At 47.7% G+C, this 26036-nt stretch overlaps 1 protein-coding gene across 2 annotated transcripts in view; it reads left to right on the forward strand.

The window, feature by feature from the left end:
• The first annotated feature begins 4815 nt into the window (after nt 1–4815).
• LOC129714856 (myosin light chain 1, cardiac muscle-like) overlaps nt 4816–26036 on the forward strand; it is a 23417-nt gene continuing 2196 nt past the window's right edge. Inside the window, exons 1-5 of one of the 2 annotated variants that reach the window (XM_055664683.1) lie at nt 4816–5044; nt 11373–11400; nt 16394–16543; nt 17609–17782; nt 24601–24678. In XM_055664683.1, the coding sequence (XP_055520658.1) occupies nt 4937–5044; nt 11373–11400; nt 16394–16543; nt 17609–17782; nt 24601–24678 (538 nt within the window). In that variant the 5' untranslated portion in view covers nt 4816–4936. The remainder of the gene's footprint in view (nt 5045–11372; nt 11401–16393; nt 16544–17608; nt 17783–24600; nt 24679–26036) is intronic. The other variant, XM_055664682.1, reaches the window with a different exon arrangement.

Here is a 26036-nt window from a genome sequence, read left to right on the forward strand (position 1 = left end):
TAGGCCTTGCAGCAGCCTGGGCCTCGATTAGATCAGGCACCACTGTAGGCCTTGCAACAGCCTGGGTCTCGATTAGATCAGGCACCACTGTAGGCCTTGCAACAGCCTGGGTCTCGATTAGATCAGGCACCACTGTAGGCCTTGCAGCAGCCTGGGTCTCGATTAGATCAGGCACCACTGTAGGCCTTGCAGCAGCCTGGAGCTCCATTATATCGCCCACAGTTGAAGACCATGCAGCTGCTTGGGCCTCCTTTAGACTGGGCCCTGCTGGAGGCCCTGCAACAGCCTGGGGTTCCATTAGATTAGGCACCACTCCAAGAGGCCAAGCGCGTGGATTGGACACGGCCTGCAGGGGCAGGGTGGAGGACACTGACAACATCACCGGGCCAGGCCGACCCTGCCACTCCCACCCAGCGCTGTCGACATGACAATGGCCCTTTGTGGCCAAGATAACACTCTAACTCTCTAAAATGTTGGACTTGAAGGGTTCAATTTGTCGCCTAAAATACGTCAACTCTTGGGTACAGACTCGGTGTGGTCAACTGAGCTACAGGCTTAGTACCAGAGGGGTTGTGTTAATGTGTTAGCCAGCCACAGACCTGCAGCTCTGAGTTCAATTCCTCCTCATGATAAATGGGCAGCATAGTGGCGCAGCGGTAGAGTTACTGCCTGACAACACCAGAGAACAGGGTGCGATCCTGTGACCGCGTGGATTTTCTCCAGGTGCTCCGGTTTCCTCCCACACCCCAAAGATGTACAGGTTTGTCAGTTAATTGGCTGTGGTAAAAGGTATAAATTGTCGCGTGTGTGTGTGTGTGTGTGTGTGTGTGTGTGTGTGTGTGTGTGTGTGTGTGTGTGTGTGTGTGTGTGTGTGTGTGTGTGTGTGTGTGTGTGTGTGTGTGTGTGTGTGTGTGTGTGTGTGTGTGTGTGTGTGTGTGTGTGTGGTGTGTGTGTGTGTGTGTGTGTGTGTGTGTGTGTGTGTGTGTGTGCTAGTGCTAGTGTGCGGGGACACTAAGCCATTTAGAGCGGAGACGAGGAAACGCTTTTTCACACAGAGAGTTATGAATCTGTGGAATTCTCTGCCTCAGAGGGCGGTGGAGGCCGGTTCTCTGGATACTTTCAAGAGAGAGCTAGATAGGGCTCTTGAAGATAGCGGAGTCCGGAGATATGGGGAGAAGGCAGGAACGGGATACTGATTGTGGATGATCAGCCATGATCACACACACACACAGGCTCGAAGGGCCAAATGGCCAACTCCTGCACCAATTGTCTATTGTTTGTTGTCTGATCCTTAGTATGATTGTGCCCAACATATAGGAGGTTTGTCACTAAACTGAGCAAAAAAAAAAGATTTCACTGCACGTAACTACACTCGGCAGTAAAGTATCACTAAACCATTAGACAAAGAGAAATCTATCTGCACGGAAGGTGCCAGAATAGTTTACTAAAAATAGAAGGTGATGAGGGAACAGGCCAGTAACTTCTGTTGTCATCAATCTCGATGTCTTTTAAAGGACAAATGCCAGGTATCTCCCAGGAGGCCAGCCCAGAATAGGAGCCATTGTGGAGGAAGTTATTTGGAAAGCTTTCGTAAGGCATGTCACGGACACCAGGGGAGGGGACGGGAGGAGAGAGGAGAGGGGGGGAGGGGGACACAATCATTCACTCCAGCATTGCTGCATCTAACCATATAACCATATAACAATTACAGCACGGAAACAGGCCATCTCAGCCCTACAAGTCCGTGCCGAACAACTTTTTTCCCTTAGTCCCACCTGCCTGCACTCATACCATAACCCTCCATTCCCTTCTCATCCATATGCCTATCCAATTTATTTTTAAATGATACCAACGAACCTGCCTCCACCACTTCCACTGGAAGCTCATTCCACACCGCCACCACTCTCTGAGTAAAGAAGTTCCCCTCATGTTACCCCTAAACTTCTGTCCCTTAATCTCTGGGTGATTCTTCAATAAGTGCCTACTTTTAAACCCCTGTCCCACGGCACGAGTTCATTCCAAGAGCTCTCTCGAGTTTGCCCTGATTCGAACTGGGAGATTTACGGCAATGGCCACTCGTCGGTACTCGGGGCTCTTGTGGACATTTTTTCAACACGTTGAAAAATCTTCACGAGTCTTCCCGTCCTTACCTGCCGTTAGCGAGTCTTCCCGAGTACCTGCCGTTAGCGTTACGAGCCGCTAAGAGACGTCCCCGAGCTCCGACGTACCCGCTACGTTCATTCTCCGTGCTTACCACGAGTTTGATTTTTTTTAAACTCGGGAGAGCTCTTGGAATGAACTCGTTCCGTGGGACAGGGCTATTAAGTTTCTGGAAACCCGGTTATAAAACTCAAATTTTTGCAACTGTTTCACATTGATGAACTGTGGGAAAAATATTTGCCACAATCTTTTAGAGAATTTAATTTATTTTTTCCTCGTCTTTTTCCAGGTTGTCCATTGCATTCAGTCATATCTGTCGCATTTCTGTGATGGGCACCACTGTAAAACATAACTGATTTGAGAATATAAAATCAAATTTTTGTCGCAGCCTTTCAAATTATAGAGTATCTTCCTCACACCATCTTCAGCTGAAAGAGACTTTGCGCATTTCAGGTCTCTGAGGTTCAGTTTAGTTTAATATCCCTTGTCACCAAGGTACAGTGGAAAGAAAGCCTTTGTTGCCTTTAGAAGGTTGAGGGGGGGACCTCATTGAAACTTACAGAATAATGAAAGGCCTGGATAGAGTGGATGTGGAGAGGATGTTTCCACTGGTGGGAGAGTCTAGGACCAGAGGTCACAGCCTCAGAATTAAAGGGCAGTCTCTTTTTAAAAAGTAGGTGAGGAGGAACGTCTTTAGTCAGAGCCTAGGGTAGTTAATCTGTGGAATTCATTGCCACAGAGGTCTGTGGTGGCCAAGTCAGTGGATATTTTTAAGGCAGAGATAGACATAGACCAGAACGGGTGTCAAGGGTTATGGGGAGAAGCAGGGAAATGGGATTAGGTGGCAGAGATAGATCAGCCTTGATTGAATGGTGGAGTGGAGTCGATGGGCCGAATGGCCAAATTGAACTCCTATAGCTTGTAAACTTGTGACCAGTTAACGTAAAAACAAAACATGATTACAATCGAGCCATTTAGAGACACATGATAAGGGAATAACGTTTAGTGCAAGGTAAAGCCAGCAAAGTCCGATCAAGGATAGTCCGAGGGTCACCAATGAGGTGGAAAGTAGTTCAGGACCGCTCTCTGGTTGTGGTAGGATGATTCGGTTGCCTGATCACAGCTCGGGCAACTCAGAGCCGCTGCGAGTCATTATCTTCTGCTGCGATAAATAGTTCAAAGATAGACACAAATTGCAGTAGTAACTCAGCGGGTCAGGCAGCAGCTCAGGAGAACAGGAATAGGTGATGTTTCGGGTCGAGACCCTTCTTCAGACTGAGAGTCAGCGGAGAGGGAAACAAGAGGGTTGAAAAGGTTCGGAAGAAATCAGAGCCGTCACTGATGGCCAACGAGCCCACAATGGTCTTCTTACTTGCAGCAGCATAACAGATTAGTAGATTCTATAGCGTCTGAAGAAGGGTCTCGACCCGAAACGTCACCCATTAATTCTCTCCAGAGATGCTGCCTGTCCCGCTGAGCTACTCCAGCATTTTGTGGGTCCTTGTTCATCAGTCACTGAAATTAAGCACGCAGGTACAGCAGGCAGTGAAGAATGCAAATGGCATGTTGGCCTTCATAATGAGAGGAGTTGAGTATAGGAGCAAAGAGGTCCTTCTGCAGTTGTACGGGGCCCTAGTGAGACCACACCTGGAGTATTGTGTGCGGTTTTGGTCTCCAAATTTGAGGAAGGACATTCTTACTATTGAGGGAGTGCAGCGTAGGTGTACAAGGTTAATTTCCGGGATGGCGGGACTGTCATATGCTGAAAGAATGGAGCGACTGGGCTCGTACACTCTGGAGTTTAGAAGGATGAGAGGGCATCTTATTGAAACATATAAGATTATTAAAGGATTGGATACGCTAGAGGCAGGAAACATGTTCCCGATGTTGTGGGAGTCCAGAACCAGGGGCCACAGTTTAAGAATAAGGAGTAAGCTATTTAGAATGTAGACGAGGAAACACTTTTTCTCACAGAGCGTTGTGAAGTCTGTGGAATTCTCTTCCTCAGAGGGCAGTGGAGGCCAGTTCTCTGGATATTTTCAAGAGAGAGTTAGATAGGGCTCTTAAAGATAGCCAGGGGATATGAGGAGAAGGCAGGAACGGGGTACTGATTGGGGATGATCAGCCATGATCACATTGAATGGCGGTGCTGTCTCGAAGGGCCGAATGGCCTACTCCTGCACCTATTGTCTATTGTCTATTGTCTGTTGTCTATTCCCAGCTGTTATCAGGCAACTGAATCATCCTGCCACAACCTGAGAGCAGTCCTGAACTACTATCTACCCGTTTCTTTGACAGACTAAATCGTATACTATATTTTTAAAGTGCGCCTTGAACCTTCTAATCTAGAGGCAATGCAGCTGGCTGAGTCTGCACTTGTGGAGTGATGGTTTCTTTGTTGTGTAACTCTGATTGTAGGATTGTAGAAAACCATTGTCAGTTGTCACATAAGTGAGTTGGTAAATTGCCTCCGAATGTGAAAGGTCCTGAAGTCTTGCCACTGTTGCTATTCGTTGCCTGAAAGCCTTCTTTACCTCAGACCGACTGGTGACAACAGTAGGTTCAGCTGCTCTTAAATAGCAACAGAGGCTTTGTCCATTTATAGGAAGGTTGCATTGTGAGGCGTGGAATGTGAGGGGAACTGATACCGCTGCATACTTTAGGAGAGCTGGCGAGAGATAAAAGTCCTCTGTCCCTGGCTTCTGGTCCCCATTCTCCGCCCGGCCTCTCTCCCTTCCCCTTCTCTGTTCTTGACTGCTCCGTCTCGCATCTCAACATGGCGCCCAAGAAACCGGAACCCAAGAAAGAGGAGCCAAAGAAGGAGGTGAAACGTCCTGAGCCAGAGGTGCCCAAGGAGATCGTGTTCGACCCCAAGACGGTGGCTGTAAGTTCATCTCCCCCCCCCCCCCCCCTCCTCCTAACAGAGTCTCCCAGTTTAGTCACTCAGCAAGTCAGGCAGCATCTGTGGAGGGAATGGGCCAACCACGTTTTAGGTCAGGACCCTTAGCGGCGGCACGAAGGCGCAGCGGTAGAGTTGCTGCCTCACAGCGCCAGAGACCCGGGTTCGATCCCCACTACGGGTGCTGTCTGTACAAAGTTTGTACGTTCTCCCCGTGACCTGCGTGGGTTTTCTCCGAGATTGTATTGTATTGTATTGTATATCTTTATTGTCATTTCCTGAGTATTCACATACCCAGAGGAAACAAAAAAACGTTGCTCAACCAGTGTCCATTCAGTGTGCATTCAAAATAAATAGAAATAAAAATACATATATCATGAACAATTTAACACTCTACTAAACATTCAACAGCCGTTCCGATCGGCAGCGGCACAACAGTGGCTCTGCTGCAGTGTGTCCAGGTTGGGGGTTTGTGCGCGATACTTGGCAGGGGGCAAAGTCCATTTAGCAATCTTATAGCCTGTGGGAAGAAGCTGAGGAGCATCCTGCTGGTTTTGCATCTGGTTAGATCGTCGGTTTCCTCCCACACTCCAAAGACGTACAGGTTTGTAGGCTGATTGGCTTGGTGTAAATGTAAATTGTCCCCTGTGTGTGTAGGCTAGTGTTAATGTGCAGGGGATCGCTGGTCGGCGTGGACTTGGTGAGCTAAAGGGCCTCTTTTCGCGCTATACCTCTAAACTGCAATAAGCTAAACACTTCTTCGCACTCTGAAAGTGGCTGATCTGCTGACATTTAAGAGAGTCTGGAGAAGGGTCCCAAACAAAAACGCTGACGGTACATTCCCTCCACAGACGCTGCCTGACCCGCTGAATTACTCCGGCACCTTGTGTCTCTTGAGAACCAGGGGCCACAGTTTAAGAATGAGGGGTAAGCCATTTAGAACGGAGACGAGGAAACACTTTTTCATACAGAGAGTTGTGAGTCTGTGGAATTCTCTGCCTCTGAGGGCGGTGGAGGCAGGTTCTCTGGATGCTTTCAACAGAGAGCTAGATAGGGCTCTTAAAGATAGCGGAGTCAGGGGATATGGGGAGAAGGCAGGAACGGGGTACTGATTGTGGATGATCAGCCATGATCACATTGAATGGTGGTGCAGGCTCGAACGGGCCGAATGGCCTACTCCTACACCTATTGTCTATTGTCTATTGTCTCCACCCCACCGAGTCTGCGCCGACCAGCGATCCTGTACACTAGTTCATTCCCACACACTGGGAGCAACTTACAAAAGGCAATTAACCTACAAACCTGAACCTCTTTGCGATGTGGTTGGAAACCAGAGCACCCGGAGAAAACCCACGCAGGTCAGGGGGAGAACGTACAAACTCTGTACAAACAGCACCCGTAGTCAGGGTTGAACCCGGATCTCTGGCGCTGAGTTGTAGCAGTTCTGGATAACATGGTGACTTTTTCCATTCAGTTGAGTTTTTCCCATGACAAAGAGACAATAGACAATAGGTGCAGGAGGAGGCCATTCGGCCCATTCGAGCCAGCACCGCCATTCAATGTGATCATGGCTGATCATCACCAATCAGTACCCCGTTCCTGCCTTCTCTCCATATCCCCTGACTCCACTATTTTTAAGAGCCCTATCTAGCTCTCTCTTGAAAGTATCCAGAGAACCAGCCTCTACAGATTCACGGAACTCTCTGTGTGAAAAAGTGTTTCCTCGTCTCCACTCTAAATGGCTTACCCCTTATTCTTAAACTGTGGCCCCTGGTTCTCAAGAGACACAAGGTGCTGGAGTAATTCAGCGGGTCAGGCAGCGTCTGTGGAGGGAATGTACCGTCAGCGATTTTGTTTGGGACCCTTCTCCAGACTCTCTTAAATGTCAGCAGATCAGCCACTTTCAGAGTGTGAAGAAGTGTTTAGCTTGTCTCCGTTCTAAATGGCTTACTCCTTATTCTTAAACTGTGGCCCCTGGTTCTGGACTCCCCCAACATCAGGAACATGTTTCCTGCCTCTAGCGTGTCCAAACCCTTAACAATCTTACGTGTTTCAATAAGATACCCTCTCATCCTTCTAAACTGCAGAGTGTACAAGCCCAGCTGCTCCATTCTCTCAGCATTTGACTGTATCCTCTCAGGGAGCCTGTTTTCACGCTATATCTCGAAACCAAACCAAATGTTTCCTTTGTGTGGAGATAGTGTTGGGGGGAGGGGAGTGGTGGAGGTGGGGAGGGGGGAGAGGCTGAGCATAGATTGTCAGTCAGTGAGGACACAGGTTTTGAGGTGAAGGTCGGGAACAGCAAGTGGTCGGAGCTTTGACTGGATCAGCTTGCTGCCAGCAGATATCTGGCATTAATAGAGAGAGTTAGCCTGAGGTCTAACGGAATCCAGGGATTATGGGGAGAAAGCAGGAACGGGGCACTGATTTTGGATGATCAGCCGTGATCATATTGAATGGCGGAGCTGGCTCGAAGGGCCGAATGGCCGGCTGTACAGAGAGCAGTCGTGGTCAAGATTGGAGCCGGGTCTCTGGCGCTGTGAGGCTGCAACTCTACCGCTGCGCCACCATTCCGCCCTCCCTCCTGCCTTCTCTCCGTAAACCTTTGACGCCCTTACTAATCAAGAGCCTATCAATCTCCGCTTTAAAAATACCCAATGACGGCCTCCACAGGCATCTGTGTCGGTGGATTCCACAAATTCACCACTCCTCCGGCTAAAGAAATTCCTCCTCATCTCCATTCTAAAGGTACGTCCTTTTGTTCCAAGGCCGTGCCCTCTGATCCTAGACTCTCCCACTTAATCCGTCTGACACGAGATTCCATTGTGACTTTAGTCACTGAATCTTAATCCCATTTATTTGCTCACTTCCAAAAAAAACAATGTCCCCACGTGGCACGAAAGCCCAGTTTAACGTTCTCAAGGCATGAGTTTTATTTGTTCCCGAAACCAGGAAGAAACTCACGTAATTGTAATTTGAGGCCTAGATAGGGGGAGACAATCAGAACCATATTTTCCCCAGGGTGGAAGTGTCAAAGACTAGAGACAAAGTTTAAAGGAGATGTGCGGGGCAAGTTTTTTTACAGTGGGTGCCTGGAACGCGCTTGCCAGGGGTGGTGGTGGAGGCAGATAGGACCGTGGTGTTTAAGAGACTTGGATGGATATGCATGGAATAGAGGGATATGGAGATACACAGGCAGAGGAGATTCTTTTTTCACATCACAGGAACAGGCTCTTTGGCCCACAATTTGGCCCACAGATCGTGGTGTTGAATATGATGTCAGGTTAAACTAATCTTTATCTGAGATTGGATTGGTGTTGGAGTCTGAAGAAGGGTTCCCACCCGAAACGTCACTCATCATTTTTCTTCAGAGATGCTGCCTGACTCGCAGAGTTACTCCAGCACTTTGTGTCTATCTTCAGTATAAACCAGCATCTGCAGTTGCTTCTTGCACATCCTTTCATACCCTGCCAGGTGTCCCGACTTCCTTCGACATGGCTGCACATCTTTAGGATGCAAAAGGAAATTGGGACAGCAGGTAGAACCACATGGATCCAGGCAAGGATAGTGTGGACTCTACAAGGATAGTGCTGGAGGTTTAATTTAGAGATACAGCGCGGAAACACGCCCTTCAGCCCACCGAGTCCGCACCGACCAGCGATCCCCGCACACTGACACCATCCTACACACACCAGGGACAATTTACATTTATATCAAGCCAATTAACCTGCAAACCTGTACATCTTTGTGGCGTGGGAGGAAACTGAAGATTTTGGAGAAAACCCACGCAGGACAACGCACAAACGCCATACAGACAGCACCCGTAGTCAGGATCGAACCCGGGTCACCGGCGCTGCAAGCTCTGTAAGGCAGCAACCCTACCGCTGCGCCACCGTGCCGCCCCAGTCAGGACCAAGTCACGGTTTGTGTAACAGAGGCTGTGCATTTTCTCCTCTGCCCCAGGTTATCAGAGGGTCAGCTTGCCAGAACTTAAAGCGAAGTGAAGGCATTTTGGCAACTTTTGACAAAGCGCAAGGGAGATTCCCGCATGATAACACAGAGCTAGAGTGAATGGGGGATCGATGGTCAGCACGGACTCAATGGGCTGAAGGGCCTGTTTCCATGCTGTATCTCTACACTAAACTGAACTAAAGGAGCCTGTCCATAAATGCCCACACTATAACATAAATAATTCCACTTAACTCAACTACACTAAACTAAATGGTCTGTTCAGTTACGTCTCACTGGTTAGACAATAGACAATAGGTAATAGGTGCAGGAGTAGGCCATTTGGCCCGTTGAGCCAGCACCAACCATTCAATGTGATCATGGCTGATCATCCCCAATCAGTATGTTTAAGAGCCCTATCTAGCTCTCTCTTGAAAGTACCCAGAGAACCGGCCTCCACTGCCCTCTGAGGCAGAGAATTCCACAGACTCACCACTCTCTGTGAGAAAAAGTGTTTCCTCGTCTCCGTTCTAAATGGCTTACTCCTTATTCTTAAACTGTGGGCCCTGGTTCAGGACTCCCCGCAACATTGGGAAGTTGTACAAATTAGTTCCCGCGGCCCTCCCAACATTTTGCAACATTTACTAAATATCTAAAAGGAAACAAAAGGAACTGCTGACGCTGGAATCTTGAGTGAAGCAAAAAAGCGCTGGAGTAACTCGGCAGGTCACTGCGTTACGCAATACAACTCTGCACTGGCCCGAAACGTCACCTCTCCGTTCTCCCCACGGATGCTGCCTGACCCGCTGAGTTACTCCAGCACTCTGTGTGTTGTATCTAAAGGGCCTGTCCCAATTTCACGACTAAATCCAAAAACTCTGCCGAGTTTAAAGGACCTAAAAAAAAGATTTTTGGTAATCTACGAACTCCTGCGACCTTCCACAAACATGCTCACGAACTGGAGCGACAGAAGTCACGTGCTGGTGTTGACTTGAGCTTCTTTTTGTTTTCACTCACCTTTTCTTCTGTGTCCGGCTGCCGAGCTACGAGTAGCCACGTATATCTACGAGTGCCCACGGCTACCCTCACGGCCCACTACGGTTTCCCCACGAACGTTCCCCACCAGTAAAAAGTTGCAATTTTTTTTTTAATCCCGACTATTTTTTTTTACTTGTGGACATTTTTCATCGGGCTGGAAAAAATGTCCCGACTTACCTGATGCCGCGAGTAACCATATAACCATATAATCATATAACAATTACAGCACGGAAACAGGCCATCTCGGCCCTACAAGTCCGTGCCGAACAACTTTTTTTTCCCTTAGTCCCACCTGCCTGCACTCATACCATAACCCTCCATTCCCTTCTCATCCATATGCCTATCCAATTTATTTTTAAATGATACCAATGAACCTGCCTCCACCACTTCCACTGGAAGCTCATTCCACACCGCTACCACTCTCTGAGTAAAGAAGTTCCCCCTCATGTTACCCCTAAACTTCTGTCCCTTAATTCTCAAGTCATGTCCTCTTGTTTGAATCTTCCCTATTCTCAAAGGGAAAAGCTTGTCCACATCAACTCTGTCTATCCCTCTCATCATTTTAAAGACCTCTATCAAGTCCCCCCTTAACCTTCTGCGCTCCAGAGAATAAAGACCTAACTTATTCAACCTTTCTCTGTAACTTAGTTGTTGAAACCCAGGCAACATTCTAGTAAATCTCCTCTGTATTCTCTCTATTTTGTTGACAAACGTTACCCCTCAGATTCCTATTAAATCTTTTCCCCTTCACAAACCTACTGGATGTCCCCTGGTCCTCGATTCCCCTACTCCGGGCAAGAGACTCTGTGCATCTACCCGATCTATTCCTCTCATGATTTTATACTCCATAAGATCATAGTGTTTACTTGAGTTGATAGATATAGCATGGAAACAGGCCCTTTGGCCCACCAAGTTCATGTTAACCATAGATCACCCATTCACTCTTGTTTACTTTTTAGACTTAATTCTAGAGATACAGCATGAAAACAGGCCCTTCGGCCCCCCCACTCCGGGCCAACCAGCGACCATCCCATGCGCTATCCCCATCCTAAACACTAGGGGCAATATTGCATCTTACCGAGGACAATTAACATACAAACCTGCACGTCTTTGAAGCTGGTCACGGGGAGAACATGCAAACTCCACACAGACAGCGCCCGTAGTCAGGATGGAACCCGGGTCTCTGGCGCTGACAGGCAGCAGCTCTACCCGCTGCGCCGCCGTGTTCTACCGTGTATTCCTATCATGTTTAAATTAATTGTTTTTTTTTCAAGTATTTTTTTAAATGATGAAACTTTCGCTAATGTAAATGTTCCTTTCTTTGCAGGTTGAATTCACCGCAGATCAGATTGAAGGTGAGGGGTCTTCGCGTGACTGGCAGTGTGCGCGGTTTACATCATTACAGGGGGAAGGGAAGGGGATGATGCATCTCTTGGCATCGTGGAGTGTTACAGCAAGCATTACTCTCATTGCCCGATCCACCCTGTGCTCCATTTGTTCCCACTGCCTTTCTCTGTACCCATCGCCCACAACTTTTTCACCCTCTTTAGACTTTAGACGTTAGAGATACAGCGCGGAAACAGGCCCTTCGGCCCACCGGGTCCGCGCCGCCCAGCGATCCCCGCACACTAACACTATCCTACACACACTAGGGACAATTTACATTTTATCCAAAGCCAATTAACCTACAAACCTGCACGTCTTTGAAGTGAGCGGAGCGGAGGAGAGCGGAGCGCCCGGAGAAAATCCACGCAGGTCACGGTGAGAACGTTCAAACTCGCCCGTAGTCAGGATCTCTGGTGTTGTAGGCCAGCCACTGTGCTGTGCACACAAGACCAATGGAGAATGCGGGCATCGAACCCGCGACCTCTCACATGCTAAGCGAGCGCTCTACCATTTAAGCTAATTGAAAGCCCATCAAGCACGAGGTACAGAAGTGTGAAATGTACACCTCCCGATTCTGATCCAGAACTCCCCCTCCCATTCCCAATCCGACCTTTCTGTCCTGGGCCTCCTCCATGGCCAGAGTGAGTCCCACTGCAAATTGGAGGAGCAGCACCTCATATTTCGCTTGGGTAGTTTACACCCCAGCGGTATGAACATTGACTTCTCCAATTTCAGGTAGTCCCTGCTTTCTCCCTCCTTCCCCTCCCTTTCCCGGCTCTCCCACAGTCTCCACCTCTTCCTTTCTTCTTCCCGTCTCCCCTCCTCCCCACATCAGTCTGAAGAAGGGTCTCGACCCAAAACGTCACCTATTCCTTCGTTCCATAGATGCTGCCTCACCCGCTGAGTTTCTCCAGCATTTTTGTCTACCTCCAAATTCAGGGACAGTTTCTTCCCAGCTGTTATCAGGCAACTGAACCATCCTACCACAACCAGAGAGCGGTCCTGAACTACTATCTACCTCATTGGTGACCCTCGGACTATCATTGATCGGACTTTGCTGGCTTTACCTTGCACTAAAAGTTATTCCCTTATCATGGATCTGTACACTGTGGACGGCTCGACTGTAATCATATGTTGTCTTTCCACTGACTGGATAGCACGCAACAAAAGCTTTTCACTGTACCTCGGTACACGTGACAATAAACTAAACTGAATGCTCCAGAACTTCTCCTGCCATCGTAGAGTGTTACAGCAAACATTGCTTTCATTGCCCCATCAACCCTACGCTGCCCGATTGTAAAATCCATTTGAAGATAGGCACAAAATGCTGGAGTAACTCAGCGGGACAGGTAGCATCTCTGGAGTGAAGGAATGGGTGACGTTTCGGGTCGAAGACCCTTGGCCTCGACCCGAACTGTCACCCATTCCTTCTCTCCAGAGATGCTGCCTGTCCCGCTGAGTTAAGGGCCTGTCCCACTGTACGAGCTAATTTAAGAGTTCTCCCGAGTTTGCCCTGATTCCAACTCGGAGATTTACGGTAATGGCCGCTCGTTGTGTACTCTGGACTCTCGTGGACATTTTTCAACACGTTGAAAAATCTTCACGAGTCTTCCCGAGCTTACCGCGTTTCCCGAGTACCTGCCGTTAGCGTTACGAGCCGCTAAGAGACGCCCCGAGCTCCGACGTACCCGCTACGTACATTCTACGTGCTTACCACGAGTGATTTAAAAAAAAATTTGAATGACCTCGTACGGTGAGACACATCCTTGACTGCAGCATTTTGTGTCTACCTTCGATTTAAACCAGCATCTGCAGTTCTTTCCTACAAATATGTAAAATCCATTTGTTTCCACTGCCCTTCTCTTTACCCATCGCCCACAACCATTTCTCCTTCTATCATTTATACAGCACAATTAATATTGAATCTGCTTCCACCACTATCTTCAGGCAGTGCCTTGCAATCCAATTTAGCAGCTACAATTGCAATTATTATGTTATATTATTTCTGGATGTCATTATAGACAATAGACAATAAGTGCAGGAGTAGGCCATTCGGCCCTTCGAGCCAGCACCGCCATTCAATGTGATCACGGCTGATCATCCACAATCAGTACCCCGTTCCTGCCTTCTCCCCATATCCCCTGGCTCCGCTATATTTAAGAGCACTATCTAGCTCTCTCTTGAAAGTATCCAGAGAACCTGCCTCCACCGCCCTCTGAGCCAGAGAATTCCACACCCACAACTCTGTGTGAAAAAGTGTTTCCTCATCTCCGTTCTAAATGGCTTACCCTTTATTCTTAAACTGTGGCCCCTGGTTCTGGACTCCCCCAACATGGGGAAAATATTTTCACAATGGCAGTATATCTCTGACTTCTGGTTGCAGATTTGTAGACTGTATCAAATGAAAAGATACTTGGACAGATACATGGTAGGAAAGGTTTAGTGGGATATGGGCCTAACATGACCATGTGGGACGGATGGGGCAACTTGGCTGGCATGGACAAGCTGGGCTGAAGGGCCTGTTTCCGTGGCCCAAAAATAAAGATTAAAGGACGTTCTTTTAGGAAGGAGATGAGGAGGAATTTCTTTAGTCAGAGGGTGGTGAATCTGTGGAATTATATAACAATTACAGCACGGAAACAGGCCATCTTGGCCCTACAAGTCCGTGCCGAACAACTTTTTTCCCTTAGTCCCACCTGCCTGCACTCATACCATAACCCTCCATTCCCTTCTCATCCATATGCCTATCCAATTTATTTTTAAATGATACCAACGAACCTGCCTCCACCACCTTCACTGGAAGCTCATTCCACACAGCTACCACTCTCTGAGTAAGGAAGTTCCCCCTCATGTTATCCCTAAACTTCTGTCCCTTAATTCTGAAGTCATGTCCTCTTGTTTGAATCTTCCCTACTCTCAGTGGGAAAAGCTTGTCCACGTCAACTCTGTCTATCCCTCTCATCATTTTAAAGACCTCTATCAAGTCCCCCCTTAACCTTCTGCGCTCCAGAGAATAAAGCCCTAACTTATTCAACCTTTCTCTGTAAGGCGGTGGAGGCAGGGGATTTATTTAAGGCGGAGATAAATAGATTCTTGGATTAGTTCGGGTGTCAGAGGTTTTGGGGAGGAGGCAGGAGAATGGGGTTAGGAGGGAGAGATAGATCAGCCAGGATTGAATGGCGGACTTGATGGGCCGAATGGCCTAATTCTGCTACTATCACATGACCTTATGCAGGTTAAAGCTGGAAGAGAGGTGGGGGGGAGAGGGACAAAGACTGGCAAAGTGATAGGTGGATACAGGTGTTGCAGAGCGAGGGACCTAGCAGCGCAGGTAAACAGTTCCTAGAAAGTGTCCTTATCTGTAAATATAATCTGAAATCACAGCGACCTTTGTACATCAATAAAAGCATCATAAAGTAATTGGGCAGGAAGGAACTGATATGACATGATAAGAAGTATCAAAGTTATGATCTTAGGACATAGAATCATAGAGAATAGGTGCCGGAGGAGGCCATTTGGCCCCTCGAGCCTGCACCGCATGGAGAACATGCAGCAGTCCGTGCTGAACATGATGCCAAGTTAAGGGCCTGTCCCACTGTACGAGGTAATTCAAGAGTTTCTCCCGAGTTTCCCCTGATTCGAACACGGAGAATTACGGTAACGGCCGCTCGTAGGTACTCAGGGGCTCTCGTGGACATTTTTTCAACATGTTTAAAAATCTTCCCGAGCTTACCGGGTTTCCCGATTACCTGCCGTTAGCGTTACGAGCCGCTAAGAGACGTCCCCGAGCTCCGACGTACCCGCTACGTACATTCTACGTACTAACCACGAGTTTAGAGCTCTTGAATTAGCTTGTACAGTGGGACAGGGCTTTTAAACTAATCTCCTCTGCCTGTACGTGCTCCATATCCCTCCATTCCCTGCATATCCATGTGCCCATCTAAAAGCCTCTTAAACACCACTATGGTATCTGCCTCCATCACCACCTGTTCCATGCACCCACCACCCTCTGTGAGAAAAACTTCCTCGCGCATCTCATTAAACTTAAAAGAACTTGGAGGCAGCGGGCATCTAGTGTCATCTTTCACATGATGGGAAGTTTCTGATCCTCAAAGTTTCCAAGATGGCGTCCGGCCCAACCGGTGTGCCGGCCACAGAAGCAGATCTACAATCACACATTACAATCGCTCCACACGCTTACATCTCTACCCCGACAGCGACGTTTCACTAAACGTTATTCCTTTATCATAGACAATAGACAATAGACAATAGACAATAGGTGCGGGAGTAGGCCATTCGGCCATTCGAGCCAGCACCGCCATTCAATGTGATCATGGCTGATCATCCAACTCGGTATCCTGTACCTGCCTTCTCTCCATACCCCCGATCCCTTTAGCCACAAGGGCCACATTTAACTCCCTCTTAAATATAGCCAATGAACTACTTTCTGTGGCAGAGAATTCCACAGATTCACCACTCTCTGTGTGAATTTTTTTTTTCTCATCTCGGTCCTAAAAGACTTCCCCCTTATCCTTAAACTGTGACCCCTAGTTCTGGACTTCCCCAACATCGGGAACAATCTTCCTGCATCTAGCCTGTCCAACCCCTTAAGAATTTTGTACGTTTCCATAAGATCCCCCTTCAATCTTCTAAATTCTAGCGAGTACAAGCCGAGTCTATCCAGTCTTTCTTCATCCCCGTTCCAAATGGCTTACCCCTTATTCTTAAACTGTGGCCCCTGGTTCTGGACTCCCCCAACATCGGGAACATGTATCTGTACGCTGTGAACGGCTCGATTGTAATCGTGTATAGTCTTTCCGCTGAGTGGATAGCACGCAACACAAAAGCTTTTCACTGCACCCTCGGCACACGTGACAATAAACTGAACTGAACTGCGCTGAACTAATCCAGCCCACACACATCCGCTGCTGTGCTCTTTCTCAGAGTGGTTCCTTCTTTCAGATTTCAAGGAAGCTTTCGTCTTGTTTGACCGGACACCCACCTCAGAGATGAAGATCACCTACGCCCAGTGCGGGGACGTCATGCGAGCCCTGGGCCAGAACCCGACCAATGCTGAAGTCATGAAGGTGCTCGGCAGACCCAAACAAGAAGGTAGGTGATTCGAAAGAAAGATCAAGCGTCAAGGGGAGATGCAGCGAGACCTGGGTGTCATGGTACACCAGTCATTGAAAGTAGGCATGCAGCAGGCAGTGAAGAAAGCGAATGGTATGTTAGCTTTCATAGCAAAAGGATTTGAGTATAGGAGCAGGGAGGTTCTACTGCAGTTGCACGGGGTCTTGGTGAGACCACACCTGGAGTATTGCGTACAGTTTTGGTCTCCAAATCTGAGGAAGGACATTATTGCCATAGAGGGAGTGCAGAGAAGGTTCACCAGACTGATTCCTGGGATGTCGGGACTGTCTTATGAAGAAAGACTGGATAGACTTGGTTTATACTCTCCAGAATTTAGGAGATTGAGAGGGGATCTTATAGAAACTTACAAAATTCTTAAAGGGTTGGACAGGCTAGATGCAGGAAGATTGTTCCCGATGTTGGGGAAGTCCAGAACAAGGGGTTACAGTTTAAGGATAAGGGGGAAATCTTTTAGGACCGAGATGAGGAAAACTTTTTTCACACACAGAGAGTGGTGAATCTCTGGAATTCTCTGCCGCAGAAGGTAGTTGAGGCCAGTTCATTGGCTATATTTTAGAGGGACTTAGATGTGTCCCTTGCAGCTAAATGGATCCGGGGTATGGAGAGAAGGCAGGAACGGGATACTGAGTTGGATGATCAGCCATGATCATATGGAATGGCGGTGTAGGCTCGAAGGGCCGAATGGCCTACTCCTGCACCTATTTTCTATGTTTCTATGTTTCTATTCGGCCCTTCGAGCCAGCACCGCCATTCAATGTGATCATGGCTGATCATCCACTATCAGTACCCCGTTCCTGCCTTCTCCCCATATCCCCTGACTCCGCTATCTTTAAGAGCCCTATCTAGCTCTCTCTTGAAAGTGTCCAGAGAACCGGCCTCCACCGCCCTCTGAGGCAGAGAATTCCACAGACTCACAAACTCTCTGTGTGAAGAAGATATTCGTTGACTCTTCGTGCAATGCTGAGGCTGGTTATAATAAGGTTACCCTTTGTAAGTTCAATTTCATCTTCATTAATCCCCCAGAACTGAACACTAAGATGTTGGACTTCGACACCTTCCTGCCCATGCACCAACACATCTGCAAGGTGAAGGACCAAGGAGCATACGAAGACTTTGTTGAAGGTCTGAGAGTCTTTGACAAGGAGGGTAACGGCACAGTGATGGGCGCTGAACTTCGCCACGTATTAGCCACGTTGGGTACGTACCTGCGGACGGACAGGTAAAGGTGTGGATCGGATATCAGGTAGCAGCGTGAGATGCTTAACTCCAAAGCCATGATCCCACCGAAATTCAGGAGAAACGAGTTCAGAAGTAACAAGTCACCAGGTTAATTCCCGGGATGGCGGGACTGTCATACGCTGAGAGAATGGAGCGGCTGGGCTTGTATACTCTGTAGTTTAGAAGGTGGAGAGGGGATCTTATTGAAACATATAAGGTTATCAAGATTGTTGGAAACAGGCCCATCGGCCCACCGAGTCGGTTGAATAACAGTGTCCTGAGTATCGACCTCACTGAACATTGGATGCATATAGTTGATAGCAAGAACCTTAGCAGCATTAATGTGCAGGGAGTCATCGAGCACAGACAGGCCCTTCGGCCCAACTCGCCCATGCCGTCCAAGATGCCCCATCTAAGCTAGTCTCATTGACCCATGTTTTCCATATCGTTCTAATCCTTTCCGATCCATGTACCCGTCCAAATATCTTTGAAATGTTATAGTAGCTGCCTCAACGACCCCTTCAGACGGCTGATTCCATGCATCTTCCACCCTCTGAGTGAAAATGTTGCCCCTCAGGTTCCCATTAGATCGTGCCCCTCTCATCTTAAACAATAGACAATAGACAATAGGTGCAGGAGTAGGCCATTCGGCCCTTCGAGCCAGCACCGCCATTCACTGTGACCATCCACAGACAGGACAGGTGATTACACATAGGTAATACATAACTAACAAAACATTCAATAAAGTCAAGATAGACACACAAAGCTGGGGTAACTCAGCGGGACGGGCAGCATCTCTGGAGAAAAGGAAGAGGTGACGTTTCGGGTCGAGACCCTCCTTCAGACAATAATTTCAATAAATGAATGAGGCTGAATGCAGGTGCAACAAAACCCTTCATAAGTGATAGGAGCAGAATTAGGCCATTCGGCCCATCAAGTCTGCTCTGCCATTCAATCATGGCTGATCTAACTCTCCCCCTCAACCCCATTCTCCCCAAACACCCGTACTAATTAAGAGTCTATCTATCTCTGCCTTAAAAATATCCACTGACTTGGCCTCCACAGCCTTCTGTGGCAATGAGTTCCACAGATTCACCACCCTCTGACGAAAGAAATTCCTCCTCATCGCCATCCTAAAGGAAGGTCCTTTAATTCTGAGGCTGTGACCTCTAGTCCTGGACTCTCCCACTAGTGGGAACATCTATTCTATCCAAGCCTTTTACTATTCAGTAAGTTTCAGTGAGGGCACCCTTCACCCTTCTAACCTAACCTGTGTCCTTAATGACTTAGTCCTTAATAATCCTATTCACCTGCCTCAACTACCTTCTCCGGCAAGTTGTTCCACATTCCCACCACCCTCTGAGTGAAAAAAATCACTTCTCAGGTTCTTTGCCCATCTCACCTTAAGCCTACAGTATGTCCTACTGCTGAGAGAATGGAGCGGCTGGGCTTGTACACTCTGGAGTTTAGAAGGGCGAGAGGCTATCTTATTGAAACATATAAAATTATTAAGGGCTTGGACACGCTAGAGGCAGGAAACATGTTCCCGATGTTGGGGGGGGAGTCCAGAACCAGGGGCCACACACAGATTAAGAATAAGGGGTAAGCCATTTAGAACGGAGATGAGGAAACACTTTTTCACACAGAGAGTTGTGAGTCTGTGGAATTCTCTGCCTCAGAGGGCGGTGGAGGCCGGTTCTCTGGAAACTTTCAAGAGAGGGCTAGATAGGGCTCTTAAAGATAGCGGAGTCAGGGGATATGGGGAGAAGGCAGGAACGGGGTACTGATTGTGGATGATTAGCCATGATCACCTTGAATGGCGGTGCTGGCTCGAAGGGCCGAATGGCCTACTCCTGCACCTATTGTCTATTGTCTATTGTCCTCCGGTTCTCGATCAAGGGCTCTGTACATTCACCATATCTGGTGGTGGCGGTGGAGACCGATATAATAGTGGCGTTAAAAACATTTTAGATGGGCATATATTGAAGTTGAGTATAGATGGTAAATAAGGTGGTCAATAAGGCTTTTGGCACATTGGCCTTCATCAGTCAGAGTATTGAGTATAGAAGTTGGGAGGTCATGTTGCAGTTGTACAAGACGTTGGTGAGACCGCATTTAGAATATTGTGTTCAGTTCTGGGCAACATGGAAAGATATTGTCAAGCTGGAAATGGTTCAGAAAAGATTTACGAGGATGTTGCCAGGACTAGAGGGTGTGAGCTACAGGGAGAGGTTGAGTAGGCTGGGTCTCTATTCCTTGGAGCGCAGGAGGATGAGGGGTGATCTTATAGAGGTGTACAAAATCATGAGAGGAATTGATCGGTTGGACGCACAGAGTCTCTTGCCCAGAGTTGGAGAATAGAGGACCAGAGGACATAGGTTTAAGGTGAAGGGGAAAATATTTAATAGGAATCTGAGGGGTATGGTGGGTGACTGGAGCAAGCTGCTGGAGGAGGCAGTTGAGGCTGGGATTATCCCATCGTTTAAGAAACAGTTAGACAGGTACATGGATAGGACAGGTTTGGAGGGATATGGACCAAAATGCAGGCAGGTGGTACTAGTGTAGCTGGGACATTGTTGGCCAGTGTGGGCAAGTTGGGGCCAAGGGCCTGTTTCCACTCTGTATCACTCTATGACTCTATGGTTATGTTGGGAATGAAAGCTATGGATCACGTGCAGGTAGAAGAGATTAGCTTGTCTTGGCATCATGTTCAGCATGGACATTGTGGGCCGAAGGGCCTGTTCCTGTGTTGTGTGCTGTTCTATGTTCTGTAATGTTAATGAAAAATTCCACTGCTTTCTGTCTCTTGTTGTGGCCACTAAAAAGCAGGATGAGTTTACAATCGATAAGAATAGTTGGTGGAAATAAAAGTGAGTCTACGCAGGTATGCTAACCCCTTGCCTGTGTGGGTTCAAACTGGTTCTTTCTGGGCTCTCCATTACCCTGAATGCTGTTATAAAAGAACACAGGTTGAATATAAATGTAGAACTGATACTTTAAGTCTTCAAGGCAACCTAATAAATGATTGGAATAATGGTGGCGCAGCGGTAGAGTTGCTGCCTTACAGCCCCTACAGCGCCATAGACCCAGGTTCGATCCCGACTACGGGCGCTGTCTGTACGGAGTTTGCACGTTCTCCCCGTGACCTGCGTGGGTTTTCTCCAAGATCTTCAGTTTCCTCCCACACTCCAAAGACATGCAGGTTTGCAGGTGAATTGGCTTGGTGTAAATGCAAAAATTGTCCCTAGTGTGTGTAGGATAGTGTTAGTGTGTGGGGATCGCTGGTCGGCGCGGACCCGGTGGGGCCGAAGGGCCTGTTTCCGCGCTGTAGCTCTAAACTAAACTAAAGTAACTAACTCAGCAAGTAAGGCAGTGAGATGAACACTGAAAGGGCAATCGTTGGCGTGGGTGGAATGGATCCTGCTTGAGTCAATTGCTTTTCTTATCTTTGATTTTTTTTTCCCTGAAAGGGATCCGATGGTAAAAGATTAGAGTCGGGAGTTAGCACAGTGGAAGAGTTAGGCTCCATCACAGTGAGGGATTAAACCCAAACTGGGCGCTGACCCAGGCCTACAAGGGTAGTTCTATTCTTGGTCGAGATGTGAATTTAGCTCATTCGGAAAATCCTCTAATATGGATGAGCTGCATCACTCTGACCACTTGCCCTTGGATGGGCTGAAGGACATTTGCTTTCACTTGCACCTGTCGGGGGCATCTGCCAATTTAATGTGATGGGGAGGCGGGGAGGGTGGGGGGGGGGGAGGGGGGGGGGGGGGAGGGGCTAGGGGGAGAAGCAGCGCACACAAATGGCTGGTTTGGGAATGAGGTCACACTACCTAAAATGGGAACGCATCACGAACGTCACAAACCAATTGGCTGCCCAACATCACTGACAATGGCCTGCGGATATATTAATAACAGCTATGACCTTCACAAATACATGATGGACAGCAAAAGCCTCCGTTTAGTTGAGTTTCGTTTGGGGGGGATACAGCACAGAAACACCGTGTCCGTGCCGACCAGCGATCCCCGCACGTTAACACTATCCTCGGGACAATTGACATTTTATACCAAGCCAATTGACCAACAGACCTGCGCGCATTTGGAGTCTGGGAGGAATCCGAAGATCTCGGATAAAACCCACGCAGGTCACGGGGAGAAGGTACAAACTCTGTACAGACAGCGCCCGTAGTCAGGATCGAACCCGGGGTCTCTAGCGCTGTGAGGCAGCAACTCTACCCGCTGCACCATCAGTTACCAGAAACAATGGCTGCAATTTTTAATCCTTTTCATCTCTATCTTTAGTTCATTTGTGAGACTATTAATACTCTCAGGAATGAGAAGATGCCGTTCCTAAACAAGCCTAGTCCTTTGTCATCGATCAGTCTCATCAAACCACACCTCAGCACGTGTGCATTCAATGTATTCAAGAATGAGTTTGATTTAGGTCTTGGGGCTAAGGGAATCAAGGGATATGGGGGTGAAAGCAGGAACGGGGTACTGATTTTAGAAGATCAGCCATGATCAGCGGTGGTGGCTCGAAGGGGCCGAATGGCCTACTCTGGTACCTATTTTCTATGTTTGTATGTTTCTAACATAGACCACAACAAACACTTTTCATGTACGGACTTGCTGGAGTTTAGAAGGATGAGGGGGTACCACATTGAAACGTACAGAATAGCGTAAGGCTTGGGTAGAGTGGATGTGGAGAGGATGTTTCCACTAGTGGGAGAGTCTAGCACTAGATGTCATAGCCCCACATTTAAAGGACTTAGCCTCAGAATTAATAATAATAATAATAATTAATAATAATTTTATTTATAGAGCACTTTAAAAACAAACATAACTGCAACAAAGTGCTGTACATCACTAATCATTGACAAAAAAGTTAATACACACCAAAAATAACAATCAAAAGAAATAGTAGGAAAAGACATGTAAAATAAAGAAACATCAAAAACACCACAAACAGAAGCAAAGCCTCAGGCATGGTCAAAAGCCAGGGAGTACAAATGTGTTTTAATACTGGATTTGAAGATGGACAGAGAGGAATTAAAGGGCGGCACGGTGGTGCAGCGGTAGAGTTGCTGCCATACAGCGCCGGAGACCCGGGTTCGATCCTGACTACGGGCGCTTGTTTGTACGGCGTTTGTATGTTCTCCCCGTGACCCGCAGATCTTCGGTTTCCAAAGATATACAGGTTGATAGGTTCATTGGCTTGGTGTAAATGTAACATTGTCCCTAGTGTGTGTCGGGTAGTGTGAATGTGCGGGGATCGCTGGTCGGTATGGACTCGGTGGGCCGAAGGGTCTGTTTCCGCACTGTATCTCTAAACTAAACTAAACTAAACTGGGGGGAGAATCCAGAAATCGGAAGTGCAAAGGGACTTGGGAGCGCTGGTGCAAGATTGCCATAAAGTTAATCTGCAAGTTGAATCGGAAACAAAGAAAGCAAACTCATTTATTTCAAGAGGACCTGTATACAAAAACAGGGATGTAATGCTGAGGTTCTATAAGGCGCTCGTAAGGCTGCATTTGGACTACTATGAGCAATTTTGGGCACCATACCTTAGGAAGGATGTGCTGGCTCTAGAGAGGGTCCAGGGGAGGTTTACAAGAATGATCCCAGGAATGAGTGAATTAACCTATGATGAGCGTTTGTCGGCACTGGGCCTGCACTCGCTGGAGTTTAGAAGAATGAGGGGGGGACCTCATTGAAACAGACAGAATAGTGAAAGGCTTGGATAGAGTGGATGTGGAGAGGATGTTTCCACTGGTGGGAGAGTCTGGGACCAGAGGTCACAGCCTCAGAATTAAAGGGCGCTCTTTTAGAAAGGAGGTGAGGAGGAACTTCTTTAGTCAGAGGGTGGTGAATCTGTGGAACTCATTGCCACAGGCTGTGGAGGCCAAGTCAGTGGATATTTTTAAGGCAGAGATAGACAGATTCTTGATTAGTGCGGGTGTCAGTGGTTATGGGGAGAAGGCAGGAGAACGGGGTTAGGAGGGAGAGATAGATCAGCGATGATTGAAGCCACGTGCGTGCGTAGGGTGCGTAGAGGAGAGTGAACGTGATTGTGGTGGACTCAGAATCTGCAGCCATTCATAAGCTCATAAGTGATAGGAAAAGAATCTGGCCGTTCGGCCCATCTAGTCTACTCCGTCGTTCAATCATGGCTGATCTATCTCTCCCTCTTAACCCCATTCTCCTGCCTTCTCCCCATAACCCCTGACACCCGTAATAATCAATAATCCATCTATCTCTGCCTTAAAAACACCCACTGACTTGTCCTCCACAGCCTTCCACAGGTTCACCACCCTCTGATTAAAGAAATTTCTCCTCATCTCCTTCTGAAAAGAACGTCCTTTAATTCTGAGGCTGCGACCTCTAGTCCTAGACTCTCCCACTAGTGGAAACATCTTCTCCACATCCACTCTATCCAGGCCTTTCACTATTCTGTACATTTCAATGAGGTTCAATGATGATTAGAAAATAGAGGAAAGAAATAGGTGCAGGAGTAGGCCATTCGGCCCTTCGAGCCAGCACCGCTATTTGATGTGATCATGGCTGATCATCTAAAATCAGTACCCCGTTCCTGCTTTTCCCCCATATCCCTTGATTCCTTCAGCCCAAAGAGCTGAAGATTGTTGAATGATCAGCCATGATCACATTGAATGGCGGTGCTGGCTCGAAGGGCCGAATGGCCTACTCCTGCACCTAATGTCTATTGTCTATTGTTCCCAATGAGGGCTCAGCCTTGCTCCTGGTACATGGTGTCAGTGTTCCGATTCTACCCACAGGTGAAAAGATGACGGAGGAGGAGGTGGAGCAACTGCTGGCTGGACAAGAAGATGCAAACGGATGCATCAACTACGAAGGCAAGTTATTAACATCAACGTCAAGACCAGGGCTCTTCAGGACAGAGAGTGCGGGCTTTGTTGTACAGTCTTGAGAAGTCCCAAGATTGCACAAATGTGTATTTCAAATCGGGACCCTTCTTCAGACTGACTGTGGATTTAAGAGAGAGTTAGATAGAGCTCTAGGGGCTAGTGGAGTCAAGGGATACGGGGAGAAGGCAGGCACGGGTTATTGATAGGGGACGATCAGCCATGATCACAATGAATGGCGGTGCAGGCTCGAAGGGCCGAATGGCCTCCTCCTGCACCTATTTTCTATGTTTCTATGATGGGGGGGTGTGGGGGAGAGGGGAGGTCTGGATGAGGGGACAGGGCAAAGCCTGGTGAGTGATAGGTAGATGCAGGTGAACCAGGAAGAGTTGTCGAGGGCGGATGGTTGGACAAAGGCCAGGGATGAAAAGACAGAGGGTGCGAGGCAAAAAAGTTTTGAAGAGTTGCGAATAGTGAAGCTGGAGGAAGGAAGTTCGGTGGGAGGGGGAGGAATAAGTGTGATGTCAGGTGGGGCACAGGGGTGGGTGGGTAGAAAGGTGTGAGGAGAAACAAGGAGCGGGGGGGGGGGGGGATTGGATAGTTGCTTAATATTGGAGAGATCTCAATGTCCATCCCATTGGGTTGAAGCTGTTTCCACACGAGAGCGTGTTGCTCCACCAATTCAGAATGTCTCCCAGGTTTCCTGCCCTGGTTAGCATCCGGTGACTCCTGTTGGAAACGAAAGGGCCTGTCCCACTTACGCAACCTTTACAGGTGACTGCTGGCATCCATGGTAGCTCGCCAAAATGTTTAACATGTTGAAAATTCAGCGGCGCCCAGAAAGACACTACATCTCTTTGGTCGTGAGAGGTCTCCAAAGAGTCGTAGCATATATATACACACACACATATATATACACACACACACACACACACACATACACATATAAATATATATATACGCACACACACACATATATATACACACACACATACACACACATATACACATATACACACACACACACATATATATACACACACACACACACACACACATACACACATAAATATATACACACACATGTACACACACATGTACACATAAATATATACACACACATGTATATATATATACACACACACACACATAAATATATACACACACACACGCACATGTACACATAAATATATACACACACATGTACACACACATGTACACATAAATATATACACACACATGTACACACACATGTACACATAAATATATACACACACATGTACACACACATGTACACATAAATATATACACACACATGTATATATACACACACATATGTATATATACAC

The sequence above is a fragment of the Leucoraja erinacea genome, chromosome 43 (genome assembly GCF_028641065.1).
Source record: "Leucoraja erinacea ecotype New England chromosome 43, Leri_hhj_1, whole genome shotgun sequence".
Taxonomy (NCBI): Eukaryota; Metazoa; Chordata; class Chondrichthyes; order Rajiformes; family Rajidae; genus Leucoraja; species Leucoraja erinaceus.